This window comes from Piliocolobus tephrosceles, chromosome 1 (assembly GCF_002776525.5).
Source record: "Piliocolobus tephrosceles isolate RC106 chromosome 1, ASM277652v3, whole genome shotgun sequence".
NCBI lineage: Eukaryota > Metazoa > Chordata > Mammalia > Primates > Cercopithecidae > Piliocolobus > Piliocolobus tephrosceles.
In genome coordinates, this window is record NC_045434.1 from 112,203,261 (window position 1) to 112,219,840 (window position 16,580).

At 36.9% G+C, this 16,580-nt stretch overlaps 1 protein-coding gene across 4 annotated transcripts in view; it reads right to left on the reverse strand.

Annotated features, from left to right (window-relative positions):
- GPSM2 (G protein signaling modulator 2) overlaps positions 1 to 16,580 on the reverse strand; it is an 80,245-nt gene that overhangs the window by 23,268 nt on the left and 40,397 nt on the right. For all 4 annotated transcript variants that reach the window (XM_023196234.1, XM_023196236.1, XM_023196233.1 and 1 more), the window contains 8 exons: positions 11,326 to 11,547; positions 10,794 to 10,929; positions 10,316 to 10,458; positions 9,651 to 9,774; positions 9,422 to 9,537; positions 6,178 to 6,333; positions 4,660 to 4,768; positions 3,649 to 3,778 (listed from right to left, as the gene is read on the reverse strand). In XM_023196234.1, the coding sequence (XP_023052002.1) occupies positions 3,649 to 3,778; positions 4,660 to 4,768; positions 6,178 to 6,333; positions 9,422 to 9,537; positions 9,651 to 9,774; positions 10,316 to 10,458; positions 10,794 to 10,929; positions 11,326 to 11,547 (1,136 nt within the window). The remainder of the gene's footprint in view (positions 1 to 3,648; positions 3,779 to 4,659; positions 4,769 to 6,177; positions 6,334 to 9,421; positions 9,538 to 9,650; positions 9,775 to 10,315; positions 10,459 to 10,793; positions 10,930 to 11,325; positions 11,548 to 16,580) is intronic.

Sequence of the window (16,580 nt, forward strand, 5' to 3'; positions counted from 1 at the left end):
TGTTATTCTCTTTTTTCACTTCCTTGTTATTTCAATAAACTTTTAACCATAGTCATTTTATTTTCTATATCTGATAATTCTAACATCTGAAGATCTTGATGACCTAATTTTGTTGTTTCCTTACTATCTTGCCTTGTTTCTTTACATATTTGGTAATTTTTTTGTTGTGAAACCCTTATGACCTGGAATCAAGGATGCCTTTCCCCCAGAAACTATTTGGTCTTACTTCTGCTAAGTCTCTAGGAACACCTCTAACCCAAAAGTGCTTTAATGGATTAGGGTTTCTTAGACTGTGCAGATGGTATAAATCAAATTCCAAACCAGTATATAGGGAGGCTTATGAATTCATGAATTCAGGTTTTTAGCGAAGGCTCCTTTTTTCTACCTTGAGCCAACACCAGAAATAGACAAGTTTTCTTACAAATCCTTTCTCCTCACACTGGGGAGATAGCAATGAATAAGAGAGACCAAAAAACACCTGTCTTCATAGAGTCAGAGTGAGCAAGAGGTGGAGTGGCAGGAAAAGAGGCTGAAGAAACAGGCAGGTTCAGATTACGTAGGGCCTTTCAACCATGGTGAGGACTGAGGATTCAGTTCTAGGTGTGATGGGAACTAACTGGAGGGTTTTGAACAGAGGAACGACATATGTTCTAAAGGAGCACTCCGAGGTCAGGCATGATGGTTCATGCCTGTAATCCCAGCGCTTTGAGAGGCTGAGGTGGGAGGATCACTTGAACCTAGGAGATCGTACCTACAGTTCCGTCACTGCACTCCAGCCTGGGTGACAGAGCGAGATTCCATCTCAAAACCCACCTCCCAGGTTCAAGCGATTCTCCTGCCTCAGCCTCCTGAGTAGCTGGGACTACAGGTCTGCACCACCACGCCCAGCTAATTTTTGTATTTTTAGTAGAGATGGGGTTTTGCCATGTTGGCCAGGCTGGTCTCGAACTCCTGGCCTCAGGTGATCCACCTGCCTCAGCCTCCTGAAGTGTTGGGGATTACAGGCGTGAGCCACTGTGCCTGGCCAAAATTTTTTTTTTAATTAAAAAAAAAAAAAACACTCTGGCTTCTATGAGGAAAAGTAAGTGTGAGAGATGCAGAATTGAAGTAAGATAAATTATTGGTAGGCTAGGACTCTGCTGGGAGCTGTTGGTAGCTTATACTAAGATCATTGCAGAGTAAACTGTAGGAGAGATCAGGGATATATTTTGAAGGCAGGGTTTCTGATAGGTTTGATGTAGAAGTGAGTGAAAGAAAGGGAACAAGGCCAGCTAATTGAGAAGCTGAGGTGGGAAGATCTCTTGAGGACAAGAGTTCGAGACCAGCTCAGGCAACAGAGTGAGATCCTGTCTCTAAAAAATAAATAAATAAATAAATAAAAGTAGAAAGTGAACAAGTATGACCCCTAGTTTTTTGGCCTGATTACTTGAGTGAATGGTGATACTATTTCCTGAGATAGGGTGGGGTACAGGAAGAACATGTTTAGGAGAAAACATTTTAGACATGCTAAGTTTTAGATGCCAATTAGATATGGCGTGACAATGGAAAATGTTAAACAAATGAGTCTCAAACTCATGAGAGAAATTTTGGCTAGAAATATAAATCTGAAAATAATCAGTATATAGACAATATAAAAGCCAAGTAACGGGATGAGATTATCTAGAGCTGTACTGTCCAATAGCCAGTAGCCACATGTGGCTCTCTACATTTTAATTAAGCAAAGTTAAGTAATATTAAAAATTCAGCCCCTCTTGTAGTAGCCACATTTCAAGTGATCAACAGCCACATATAGCTAGTGGCTTTTATACTGGATGGCAGATATAAAATGTTTTTATCATCACAGAAAAGTTCTACTGGAAGCACTGACTTAAAGCACAGAATAGAAGGAAAAAGGATAAAAGCAGTAAGAAGGAAGCAGAGACAGATGGAAAATAGGGAGAGAAAGAAGGTAGGAAGAAATCCAAGAACTGAACCCTGAGCAGTGCAAATGCAAAGGACAGAAAGATGAACAAGAGGAGAGAAGAGAATAAAGACGAGAGTGGCAAACCAGAAAAGTACAGTAATCCTGGAGGCCAAATGAAGAAAGTATTCTCAGAAGGGAATGACTGGCTATAGGAAATACTGCTGAGAAAAATCAAGTAAGCTGACATGTGAAAACTGAATGATATATTTGGTAAAATGGAGGTTTGTGGTAACCTTGAAAGGTGGTTTCAGAGTCATGGTGAGGGTAAAGCCCAATGGCAATGGGTTAAAGAGAGAAAGGGAGGCAAGGAAGTAAAGACAATGAACATTCGTGTCTTTTCAGGTTTTATTATAAAAGGGAACAAAGGAACAGTCCATGAAGACAACCGACTGTTTGTTTTTGCTTTTTAAAGATGAGAGGTCTTATGGCATAACCTATTTGAAAGTTCAACACAGGGCCGGGCGCGGTGGCTCAAGCCTGTAATCCCAGCACTTTGGGAGGCCGTGATGGGCGGATCACGAGGTCAGGAGATGGAGACCATCCTGGCTAACATGGTGAAACCTCGTCTCTACTAAAAAATACAAAAAACTAGCCGGGCGAGGTGGCGGGCCCCTGTAGTCCCAGCTACTCGGGAGACTGAGGCAGGAGAATGGTGTGAACCCGGGAGGCGGAGCTTGCAGTGAGCTGAGATCCGGCCACTGCGCTCCAGCCTGGGCGACAGAGCGAGACTCCGTCTCAAAAAAAAAAGAAAGTTCAATCCAGAAAAACGTTTTAGCACATCATTCAACCACAAAGCACGCAGTCACAAATTATTATACGGCTCACACTTCAGACTTTTCACTAAATGTTCTTTGAAAGTCTAAATCAGACGACTAGCCACTAATTTCTTTTCCTTTCATGAGTTTAAAGAAAAAAATTGGAAAAAGTAAAGGTAGATTTATCACTGACTTTCAGATTCAAAATATTTGTCAGTTTTTTTTAGACTGAGAATCTCTCAAGCTTAGGAAAATGATCTCATACAGAATCACATACTGATGAAATTTAAAAACGTGATCCTAATCTTATCTCTTTTATTTCTTTAAAAGCATTTTTTTTCACTCAAAAAGAGACATTATAGCAAGTTTCCTCGCTATAGAAATGTCAAACAAATCGTCACCTAAGGAAGGTTTCCTAAAAATAGGTTTTGCCACAAAAAAAAAAAAAAAAAGCAAGAAAGAAAAATAAAGAGAGTATCTTAGATTTTCTGAATTTAAAAAAGAAAGTCCTAAGAAAATTCACCTTGGAAATGAAATGGGGGGGAAAGAGCTAAACAGAAGTCAAACATGTAAAACTATACGAGATAAAAAGGATAAACAATAATATTTTAAAATTCTGGCACCTTCACATTTATAAATTTTTGAATGAGCTTAGAGAGAGAATTTAAATGTATTTTTACAAAAGAAAAGAACAATACCATCACCATTCCTAAATTCATAAAAACTATAAAATATTTTTTTACATTTATAAATTATATATTATATATAATTATATATATTTACAAACAGAGCTGTGTACAGCAAAAAGAATGTAATAAGTTGAACTTCCTATGCTATATATTCTCTCTGAATATGCCAAATTTGTGATAAATGACTTTAATGTAAATATTGAGGATAAAAAAATTGGGTTTTAAAAGTCCTATTACTTACCATTCAAACTACTATCAATTTCAGTATTTTCAGACATTATGGAGTTATTTGTGCTGTAGCTAAGACCAAGAACCATTTGAAGGTCTGAGAGATTCAGTCGTGCTGTTAGTTCACCACTTTTATCCCCAACCTACAACACAAACATTTATATTTTAGAGTAGTATTTAAAGACAAAGAATGGTGAAGATTATTTGTGAATAATAGTGAACCTAAAACTGGAAGAATGAAATAGTTTTATTAGAATTATGAGACCATGAATGAATGAAAATTTTTTTCCATTAATAGTTGTCTTAAAGAATATAGAAAGAAAAAGCAAGTTTCTAAAATATCATAATAGGACAGCTAATTGTATTCTTTTAATTCTTTAGTTCTCTAAACATTAGATTGCTCTTGTTCTCTGGGATCATATTAAGTAATAACGTAGATTATCCTGGACACATTAACTTGGTATATGAATCAAATTTCCTTAGAATATTTTATTCCCATAGTATAATAATAAAGTTTATTAAGCTAGCACCAGACATTTTGCTAGGCACTTTTAATATACATTAGCTGTGATCATTATAACACTTTGGAAGGTAGATATTATTATTCCCATTTTGCAGATGAGAGAAATTGAGGCTCAGAAAAGGTTTCCAAGCTCAAATAGCCAGTAAGTGGCAGAACTACAAGAGGAAGCAGTCCTTAATTCTAAGAACCATGCTTTTCCTTCAATACCATGCTACTTCTCCATGTAGAGATGCGGGTAGAGTAGGGGCATATTTTAGTACTCTCCTTCCACTTACCCATGCCCAGCCTTACTTTCCTGTCTTCCTACATCAAAGCCAATACAAACATAACTGTGATCTGTACCTCAAAATGCTTTGTGGGGTTCTTATGACAAGAGAATGATATATAATCAAATTTATTATTCAGCCACATGATCAATCTAGAGAAATAACAGGGTTCCCTCCCCCAACCTCCAATTTATAAATTACAATAGCACAGACAGCATTTTTTTTTGTTTCATACCTCTCTTGAAATTTCCAAGTGCTTTTCAGCAAAATGCATTGCTTGATCATGATTTCCTAGTGCTGTGTATGCATTTCCTAAGCTCCAACATGCTCTTCCTTCACCAATTCTAAAACATTATTCAAAGCGAACATGCAGTTATTTGAAAAGAGGTCCTATGTATAGAATAAAAGCTATCTAGCAGGAACTAAAGGCATAAAGAAAGGTTTGGATTGATTTGGTCTTTCATATAAAGAACATACTATCATGATATTATAGATATATTAGAATACCCAGATTAAAAAAAAATACCCACATGATACTAAACTCATAGTCAAGTATTACAACATAGAAAACATTCTTTTAAAATATGAAAATATATTATAAAGTAATAAATCTCAAGGATAGGTATTCTGGTCCACTACCCCATTTTCCTTCTATAACAGCCCTACCAGGTAGTTATTCAGTGTGTGTTTGAGCAGCAGGGAGAGAGAACTCACTACCTCTTGAGGTAGCATACTTCATTTTGAACAACTGCATCGAAAAGTTCTCTTTCATACTGAGGTAAAAAAAAAAAATCGATTTTCTAAAGCAAACATCACAGACTAAATGCTGGCAAATACTGTTTTTTTTAATACAGAAAAACAAAACAACCGAATTAGCCACTAACATTTAAAAAGCAGATTTCATATAAAACTCAGCACTTCCAGCTTTTCTTTAAAAAACAGGAAGATGTGGACACAATGGATTTTCATTCCTGCCTGGCAACAATTAGTTGGAGTTGGGTAGCAGTTGCCCGCTTCACATTGGGCATTATCTCTAAGTTCACCGTTCACCACAATTCCCACACTTACATAGTTAGGAAGACTTTTTTTTTTTTTTTTTTGAGATGCAATCTCGCTCTGTTGCCAGGCTGGAGTACAGTGGCGTGATCTCGGCCCACTGCAACTTCCACCTCCTGGGTTCAAGTGATCCTCCTGCCTCAGCCTCTGAGTAGCTGGGATTACAGGCGTGCCCCCTCCCCACACCCAGCTAATTTTTGCATTTTTAGTAGATACGGGGTTACACTTACGTAGTTAGGAAGACTTTTTTTTTTTTTTTTTGAGATGTAGTCTCACTCTGTTGCCAGGCTGGAGTACAGTGACGTGATTTCGGCTCACTGCAACCTCCACCTCCTGGGTTCAAGTGATTCTCCTGCCTCAACCTCCCAAGTAGCTGGGATTACAGGTGTGCCCCACCACACCTGGCTAATTTTTGTATTTTTTGTAGAGACGGGGTTTCTCCAGGAAGACTTCTGAAGAGGTAACTGAGTTTGGGACCTAGTCACTGATCTTGGGTCAAGGGCATATGGAACCAGACTAATCCTCTATCACAGACTAGCCCTTCATACAACGATATACAGAGGATATCACTGAAAAATAAAATTCCTTAAAAGGGATTTTAAGGTAAACATAGGAAAAGAAACAAAGGAAAAACTCTAGGGATTCAATAATGCATCTATATTTTACCTTAGTTACGGTCAAAAGATGTAAAACATACCTATCATTCAGCTCTTGAGCAATTGCTAAGTGCTTCAGATGATAATCAATGGCCTTTTCATAGTCTTGAAGCAAAGTATATGTATTTCCAAGACTGTAACAAGACTGTGCTTCTACAGCTCGGTCTTTAAGCTGTCGAGCCAACAGTAGTGTCTTCCTACAAGAAGAAATTAATTCTTACATAATGATCATTCTCAGTTTGGGCTTTAAGAATCACAAAATAAAACTCTCATTTTTCCTCTCTGTTGCTTTCTGCTACCTTTAAATCTCTGAGAGCCTAATATTCATATCCCGTACTTTCTTCATTATTTTTAGACAAAATGAAAAGGCCTTTTTGAAACACAGAAAGCAGATTCAAGACAGAATAAATTTGAGAATCCTAACAATTCACCAAAGTAAAGGAGTATTGAAACATGAAATCAAGAGTTTCTAGAGATTAACATACTATCTTTAACATTTAAAAAAAATTTCCCTCTAGTATTGGCAATAGCTTTTTTCCCACATGACATTTGTTTTCAATCATACCATCACCTTTGCATTGTCAAAATTTAAAATAGTTAGGTAAAATTCTTTTTTTTTTTTTTTTCTTTTTTTTTGAGGCGGAGTCTTGCTCTGTCGCCCGGACTGGAGTGCAGTGGCCAGATCTCAGCTCACTGCAAGCTCCGCCTCCCGGGTTTACGCCATTCTCCTGCCTCAGCCTCCCAAGTAGCTGAGACTACAGGCGGCCACCACCTCGCCCAGCTAGTTTTTGTATTTTTAGTAGAGACGGGGTTTCACCATGTTAGCCAGGATGGTCTCGATCTCCTGACCTCGTGATCCGCCCGTCTCGGCCTCCCAAAGTGCTGAGATTACAGGCTTGAGCCACCGTGCCCGGCCTTTAGGTAAAATTCTTATGTGTAGGCTATTAGTCACCACTTAGGTAAAATTCTTATGTATAGGGCATTAGTCATCAACTCATGAAAAATACTCAATACTGCATCCAAACATTACCCAAATTCTACTGTGATATTGTAGCTAGCATAGCAGTTAAGAATATAGATCCTGGAGCTAGACTGGGTTTAAATCCCAACTTTGCCAATTACTAAGCTAAGGGCAAAGTATGCATACCAGTCTCTTCATATATAAAATGGGAAAAATACCTCAAAGGATTTTTGTGAGAATTAAATTAATATGTATAGATATAAAGTGCTTGGAATAGCATCTTGTGCATAGTAGATGCTGTATAAATGTTAATGTGTTATTATTATCAGTGCTTAAACCTACAGATGCTTTTGGATTCAGTAATTTAAATGGCTCTCCCATCATTTCTGCCAAATAGTGTAATTACTTCATATCACTTATAACTATATGACAAATTACTATACGATAATGTGATAGCTTTTTCTTAAACAAACAAATCTAAAATTACATATTTAATGATGATACCTTCAAATCTGTTGCCTTGGGAGGCTACCTAATTATTCTAATGTTGCCTGTCTTTTCAAATATTTTTGAAAGACTTTTGGAATTGCTTTCAGATCCTGTGGCATAATGCTTTCTGGCATACCATTATTCTTTGATGGTACAGTTGATTTGTAAATGATCAGAAATCTTTCTGGAACCAAATTCAATTACTAACATAGGTTTACCAAACTACTGCTTTGTATCTGGAAGGATATGGATCTACAATGTTATGTTAGCCTTCTTGTTTGGCCCTGATAACAATTCCAGGCTGGGTGTGGTGGTTCACGCCTGTAATCCCAGCACTTTGGGAGGCCGAGGTCGGCGTATCACTTGAGGTCAGGAGTTCAAGACTAGCCTGGCCAACATGGTGAAACCCCGTCTCTACTAAAAATACAAAAATTAGCTGGGTGTGGTGACAGACGCCTGTAATTCTAGCTGCTCAAGAAGTTGAGGCAGGAGAATCGCTTGAACCCAGGAGGTAGAGGTTTCAGTGCACCAAGATTGTGCCATTGCACTCCAGCCTGGGCAACAAGAGCAAAACTGAAAACTCTGTCTTTATTTAAAAAAAAAAAAAAATCTAAAGAAGAGTTCTAAAAATATTTCTAACCAACAACTTGGAATATATATAAAGTTCTGAGTTCTAGCCTGCTTATTGGGAGAAAAAAAGTAAGTTTCATTACTTTATATTCATGCTTCTTTACTTTTCAGTATGTAACACAGGTACACCATTTAATAATTAAGACTTCTCTATATCCCTTGGCTTTAAAATATAAGAAACTTTTATATTTAAAATCAAAATATATACTTCTTCATATAGTACATAGTGATATGTTTTATTTGAGAGGCTATTTCATATCTAACTAACCTAATCAACCAACAAACATTAACCATTAGTTAATGTTTAAAGCAAAGTGGAATGCTATTCAATGTTTTTTAGATAGGCCTGAAACAATTTTACCTTTTTTATGAAGATGACAAACTTATCCAGAACTGTCTCATATTGGATTCTTTAACAAAATACAAATCACTCACTGTGTCTTCAGTTTAGTCAAACTGGCTTCTACCCAAAACCTATAAGGGCCTTCAATCCCCACTAACTAGGGAAAACTCAATCCAGAAAGCACCGATCAGGCAACTCGAAGCTGTCTAAACTTTCTATCATCTATGTCTCGAATCTACTGATAAGAGAGATCCTGTCACAGAAGAAGCTGGGATTGCAAACTCCTCAGGTAAGTGAATGGGGAAGCAGCTTAACAGTGACACAGTCAAATACGGGCAGAAAGAGGGTAAAGGGAGAACTGCTCAGTAAGAAGGTGGGGAGGTAGAGCAAAAAAATCAGTGATCACTGATAGAGACTATAAATATTTTTGTTACCAGGCTTTCTTTTGGCATCTCTTCTAACCCATAATTGAGTGAAATAAAGCATATACACAATATATACTACATATGCGAAATAGGTTTAAAAGATATTAAAGGTTGAAAACTTCATTTAAAAACAATTACTTTTAAAGATAAAAACCAATACTATAAAGGGGTCACACTGCTGCTATTAAATCTTAGGTACAATAATATTTATTGAGCACTGTGTACCAGGTACTGTGCTAAGTGTTTAATATATTATTTCATTCACTCTTCACAGTATTCCCCAAAATGATGTATTGATATATTCTGTTACAGATAAGGAAATTGAGGCTTAGATGCCAAAAGTCCTGCTGCAATCAGATTTTAAACCGAAAGCCTATGAATTAATGGGATTGAATAACTATTCGTTTTACATTTATCTACAGAAATATTAGACTAACTTGTAGTATTCTGAGGCAGTTTCAAATTCACCAAGAAATATATATGCATTTCCAAGGTTGCTGTATGCTCTTCTTTCAGCCGCTTTATCTCCAAATTCTTTTGCAATCAGGAGACGCTGAAACAGAAAATTTTAATTAGATGTAGCTAAAATAAAATGGAAGAATGATCTAATCACTGTTCAGAACTTTGATGGAGGAAATGGTCTGGCTCCAAGGCCTTCCACTGTACCTGCTCATGAGCTATAACTGCATCCCTGAAGTTGCCAAGGAGGTAATGTGTGTTCCCAAGATTTCCAAAGGCACGTCCTTGTGCTGCTCGGTCACCCAAAGCAGTCACTAATGATAGATTTTCCCTAAGGGATAGCAAAAAGTGATGAAAAAATAAGTTTGCAAAACAATTTTATTTATGTGATTTACATATCTAATTCTTTTTATCAGAAAAAAATGTAAGGAAGCTTACAGCCATAATATGCAACATTTTAAGGATGACATCTATGATGAAGAGCAATTATAGGAAATAGCTGGGAACACTTTATTAAACTATTCAGATAGGTTTCTGCCCAGGGTCAAGCACAGAGTTAATCTTGGAACCCCTATAGTTAAGTAGTTGTATGAAATTCTATTGGTAAAAGACTAAATTACTCTAAATAACAGCCCAACCATTGGTATTTCTTGTTTTTGCCACTAAGTGGCACTGGTCTTTAATTTAAATGAAAGCTACAGATTACTACTAATAATAACACTATAACATTTAAGCAACTGAATTGATGATTTTGCTAGTTCATAGCTTTAAAACCTTTGCCAAACTTAAAAACTTACTACTGAATAAAGAATGTACAGCAGATCCACGGCTTACATGGGCCTACATGATTGCCCATATCAGCCCCTACTCACTCATAAAAATCCACGGCTGCCTGCAGAGCATCTCTCACTTCTTCTGGAAATTCTCCTACATCCTGGGGACCAGGGTAACCAAAACTTTTCCCTTTGGCATGATACACATTCCCAAGATTGTAAAGTGCTCTTGCTTCTCCCACCTAAATGAAGACATCAGCAAAGTTTACATTTTGAAAACAGAGGTCAGGTTTATCATATATATTTGTAATATCCTTAGTATTATGGACAAAGGAAAGAAATTTTTATATTGGCTCTCCATACAGAACCAATCAAATAATTACTTATGAAAGAAAGACCTCTATTTCCTTCTTTTTCTCCATTAAATTTTTTTTCTCTCTTTTACTTCTATTGGTCTATCAGTGTTTTCTTTTTAGGTATTAATTTTTAAATAAACTATAGAATAATTAAACAGTATTAAAATGCAAAGCCATCTGAATGAAAATATTAGGCCTACCATCTAATGCTGCGGTATTACCTTGTCATTAAGCTCTCTGGAAATATCTAGGTGTCGCTGACAACAAACTATGGCTTCATCAAAATTCCCAAGAACTTTTAAGGTGTTTCCCAGATTACCACTAGCTTTCGCTTCCCCCAACTGGTCTCCAATAGTCCTGAAAAAAGCAAAAAACAAAACAAAAAAAATGGTATTGAAATACAAATGGTGTTAAAATATAAAGCAGCCAGAGTACAGTTTTCCAAGAGGACAAACTGACATGCTTAAGGTAAGAAAAACCCACTGGCTTTGAAACCTACTTTAAATAAATATTTAAAACTTACATTTCTGGATTCGAATGTAATTAGTTTTCATCCATTTAGTTAAACTCTAGGGTCATTTCACTACTATTCATTCAATTAAACTGTGTTCAGCCTAAAGGTTAGTTTTAAAAAGTGATGCTACTGAAGTAGAACTCATTAAATGTATTAAGTTAGTTTTTGTTAATTGAATAGAAATATTTTTTAATGTAATAGCTAATTTCAGAAGGAAGAATATTTAAAAGCTTAATTACCTTGCAAGAGTTAAATCATGATGGTGATATTCTAATGCTTTGGCATAATCATGCAAATAGAAATAAGCATTGCCCAGCTGGCTGTAAATAGCGCTAAGTGTTTTTAGGTCTTCAGTTCCAACTTGAACTGCAGCTTCAAAGAATGACACACCAGCGCGGCAGTCTCCTGATTTACACAGACGTTCCCCTTCCAAGGCCAGCTCTAGGCAAGAAGCTTCCATTCTACAAAATTATACAGGACAGACATTTAAACATAACATTACAGCTGCATCATAGTATTTTTAACTTCCAGTAATATAATTTAAATGTAGACTATACGGCTACTCTTGTTCAGAGCAGCTGCCTCTATAACTGAAATCTATATACATTCCTGATGAAACAGTAAAACAGTTATTTGTAGCAAGAGGTAATTTGCCTACTCAAATTTCTCTGAGCCTGCTCAGAGAGGTCAGGATAGCTAAATATCTTTATGTGGAGCTCATTTTAATTGGCCCAGAGCAATCCATGTTACTAGTGAAAGAACCTATAGCAGTATTTCCCAAACAATTCTGAGTTGTAACAGACCTCTGGACTTCCTTAGAGTCTGAGGAGATGAGTATGTGGGAAAGTGAGGCCCTACAATTATCAATACTGTTCTCTACCCAGGTATCCAAGTATTCTAGTCACTTGTTCATCAACCCCTCTGACCGACCATCCATCCATCCATCCATCCATCCATCCATCCATCCATCCCTCGTTCTCTCTCATACACACACAACACACACTTAGTCTCCTTCCTCTTCTTACCACCACATGACCACTTATACCATAGAAAAATAAAGGAACAAAATATTCTTGATCTATAAGGCACATTTTCACAAGAGAACTAAGTGTCAAGAAACTAAGTTAGAAAACAATGATTCAAAAATTTGCAGAAATACTAATTTTGAAAGTCTGTCCCTGAATTGAAAAAGAAGGATGAAGTCACTGTAAACGTATCTGGGAGAAAAAAACACTGACATTTTGGATTCAAATCCTAAATTTTAGAGGGTGCCCCTCACCAAAATTCCCATTGTGTTTCTTCAGCATCTTCATGATTTCTGCCATATGTATGAACTACCTATTCGTTTAATTATTTCTGTAATTTGGCAAATTTCCTTTGAATTAGCACACTATCTTTATCATTGAAAAAAATGGAGCTTCATGCAAAGCAGTACTCATGAAACTGTGAGTTTGATATGATACTTATATTTATATTCTAATATGGCAGTCTCCAACCTTTTTGGCACCAGGGGCCAGTTTTGTGGAAGACAATTTTTCCATGGATGGGTGGCAGGGGATGGTTTTGGGATGATTCAAGTGCATTACATTTATTGTACACTTTATTCCTCTTGTTACTACACATTCACCATAATGTAGAATCAGTGGGAGCCCTGAGCTTGTTTTCCTGAAGCTAGATGGTCCCATCTGGGTGTGACTGGAGACAGTGACATCTCATCGGGTATTAGACTCTCCATAAGGGACGTGCAATCTGGATCCCTTGAATGTGCAGTTCACAATATCTAATGCCACCGCTGATCCGACAGGAGGCAGAGCCCAGGTGGAAATGATGACTCGCCCCGCCCACCTGCAGCTTACCTCCTAACAAACAGGCCACAACAGTACTGGTCTGTGGCCCAGGGCTTGGGAATCCCTGTTCTAATACACATTAAACAAATATGTAATTATTAAACTCTAAAAGTGAGTAAAGTTACCTTATGTACCACCAGTGGCATACATATCACTCTTTGAAAAGCTCTGATTAAGCTCATCAAATGTTTTAATTTTTGGAACAGCACTAAGTTACTCCTTACTAGAATGAGCTTTGAGCCAGCGGTTCTTAATGCTGGCTGTACAACAGCAGAGCTCACCTGGAGCACTTTCTAAAACTCTCAACCCTGAACTCCACTCTCTGGATGACGTCTGGCCACCTGTATTTTTTTAAAGCCCCAGGTAATTCTGAAGTACAAGTTAGGGTTGAGAATCAGTGCTTTTATAAGAAATGTGAATTAAACTACCACTCACCCTAATATCATTCAAATATGATTATATTCTGTATATCTAGTGGTAGATCAATTAACATGTTTTTTTGAGTGCTGTTTTTCAGTCTGTAAAATTTCAAGGGTCCTTACAGCCATAAATTAAAATGGGATTATAAAATGGAAAATATATCTGATGAAGCTAAAAGCCTGGACAAAATTAACTGAGCCAACTGTAAAGGTTCAAAGCAGACTTCTGGTTCAGAACAAGCAGATGTATGTAGCCAATTCCAATGGCTAATTTTCACGTTTTCTATCTAGGTATCTTTTTCTTTCTTTCTTTCTTTTTTTTTTTTTAAGAATTCAAATGACTTAGCTAATGGCTACTGCTTGCTCATCTTCACTTTTTTTTGAGACACAGTTTCACACTGTCACTCTACAATCTCGGCTCACTGCTAACCTCTGCCTTCTGGGTTCAAGTGATTCTTGTGCCTCAGTCTCCTGAGCAGCTGGGATTACAGGCGTGCACCATCATGCCTGGCTAATTTTTGTAATTTTAGTAGAGACAGGGTTTTGCCATGTTGCTCAGGCTGATCTCAATCTCCTGACCTCAAGCAATCCACCCACCGTGGCCTCCCAAAGTGCTGGGATTACAGGTGTGAGCCACCATGCCCAGCCCCATCTTCACTTTATGGATCTATGCAAAATAATACAGGTAAACCTCTAACATTTTGCTACAACATTAGACTACAAGCCAATTAGATACAGGAGAGAAGATCTAAAATACATAGTAAGATAAGTGGTTAAATCAGAAACCTTAAACAGCTATATTTTTCTTTATATGTCACTTCACAATTAATAAAGCCTATTTTTGTCTTCCAAAAATGAAAATTGCCCTTTAGAATTGCATTTCTGAAAATGAGAGATATCATAAAAGAAAAAATTGAGTAGATCTATTTAAGATTTTATGAAGTTATTGTCATATTCTATGTATAAAGAGATATAAGTCAACAAAAGATATGTAAAAATGTGATTTTTTTTCTTGAGATGGAGTCTTGCTCTGTTACTCAGGCTGGAGTGCAATGGCGCAATCTTGGCTCACTGCAACCTCCGCCTCCTGAGTTCAAGCAATTCTCCTGCCTCAGCCTCCTGAGTAGCTGGGATTATAGGCGTGCGCCACCGTGCCCAGCTAATTTTTGTATTTTTAGTGGAGACGGGGTTTCATCATGTTGGCCAGGCTGGTCTCAAACTCCTGATCTCAGGAGAGCTGCCTGCCTCGGCCTCCTAAAGTGCTGGGATTACAGGCATGAGCCACTGTGCCCAGTCAAAATGTGATTTTTATTAAATGATTATTTTGCTAGATGAAGTACCTGAACTGATTGTCTTTATTTGTCGAAAACGGAAACCAATGAACTTCTAAGAAATATAAGAAAAACATGGAAAATACATTTTATTATGTAAAATTTTTTCCTATAAAAAGTTTTTAATTTAAGCATTCTAATTATGTTAAAAATTATATCTCAAGCATTTTCAGTGCTAGGAATTGATCTTAAGGTATACTTACACAAATTTAAGATATATATGAAAGGATATTTACAGCAGCAAAAAAACACAAATGAATTAAATGTCCACCAATAGAGTACTGGGTAAAAAAAATTACACGCCACTATACAATGGAATACTAATGATGGCACATCATGTCACTGAGGGAGAGGTGGGGAAATGGTCACATGTGACAGCACCATCAGTTCAGGATGACTGGGTTGCTGGCCAGGAAATTAGGAGTAAGGCAGAACTGGCTATTCATGTGAACAACATTTAAAAATCAGAAGTATAAAAGTGTTTGCCTATATTCATATAAAGCTGAGAAGTATCTTCTTCAAATAAATAACTTCACCACAAATGACTGATCTTCTGGATTTAAGTTTACAGAACATTTTACTGGAACCATTGATCCAAATGAGGTGGCATCCAACAAAACTTAGCTATAGGTTGAATGGCATCATAAGTGTTACACATTTTTTAAAAGGCATTTTACATAATTGCCATAAGAAACAATGACAGCAAACTGGAAGCTTGCTGGCTACATGGCTGTCTTTGAAGTCCATGTAGTAAGAATGCCCTACAGGAGAGACTAGCTTAGAAAAGTTATTCCAGTGACTAATACTTGAAATAATGTCCAAAACTCTCTAGTTTATGATTGATTCTTAGATAGATTCGGGCTCTGTTGTATTTTATTAGAAAATAAGTTAATATTCTGGCAAAAATCTCTAACATCTGAATCAAATATAGGTTTATGCCTGCAAAATAGGGCAGGTTGGTTTATAAATTTTTTAGAAGATCATTAAATAGTAACAGAGAAAGTAATTTCATATTCTCTCTGTCTCTATGAGAGAATAGAATTACCTCCTTTGTTTACCAGTTGGGTTGAAAACAAAGAACATACCCAGATGTAGAAGAAAAACCAAGAAAATACCCCTCCATTAAAACATATCCCACATACAAAGTGGGATATGTTATTAAGTCTAGAAGACTTAATAACATCAATTTTGTCCAGATTTGACTCTTGCTTCAAGGAGCTTACATACTATTTAAGAATAAATGATGGGATTCAGGACTTACGAGCCAAAACAAGAGTACTCTCCATTTTCTCTATTATGCTTTCCATTTCTGTGGTTGTGGAATCTTCTTTCATAGACCTTAGCTCTACCTTCTCTGTATTCTAATTGGGCATGAACCTTTTCCATCACCAGTCCTAGCCCCAATAAACAATTTTCACCCATTCAATTTACCACATATATCTAGCTGTTCTCGTTTATTTTGTAAAAGGAGAAGTGCTCAATTATATTGATTCACATTTTGTATGGTTAGGTGATTAATAATATAGAGTAAGAAGGAAGAAAATGATTAAAAATAAAACTTTGTAAGGTAATTTAGTCTTAAAAGTGATTTTAACCTTTATCAAACTTAATTCTCAAAATAACCCTCTGAGGCGGGGTGCAGTGGCTCATACCTGTAATCCCAGCACTTTGGGAGGCTAAGTGGGGTGGATCGCTTGAGCCCAGGAGTGCAAGACCAGCCTGGGCAACATGGCAAAACCCCATCTCTACCAAAAAAACAACAACAAAAAATTAGCTGGCTGTGGTGGCATGCACCTATAGTTCAGCTACTCGGGAAGCTGAGGTGGGAGGATAGCTTGAGCCTAGGAAGCAGAGGGTGCAGTGAGCTCACACCACTGCACTTCAATAAAATAAAATA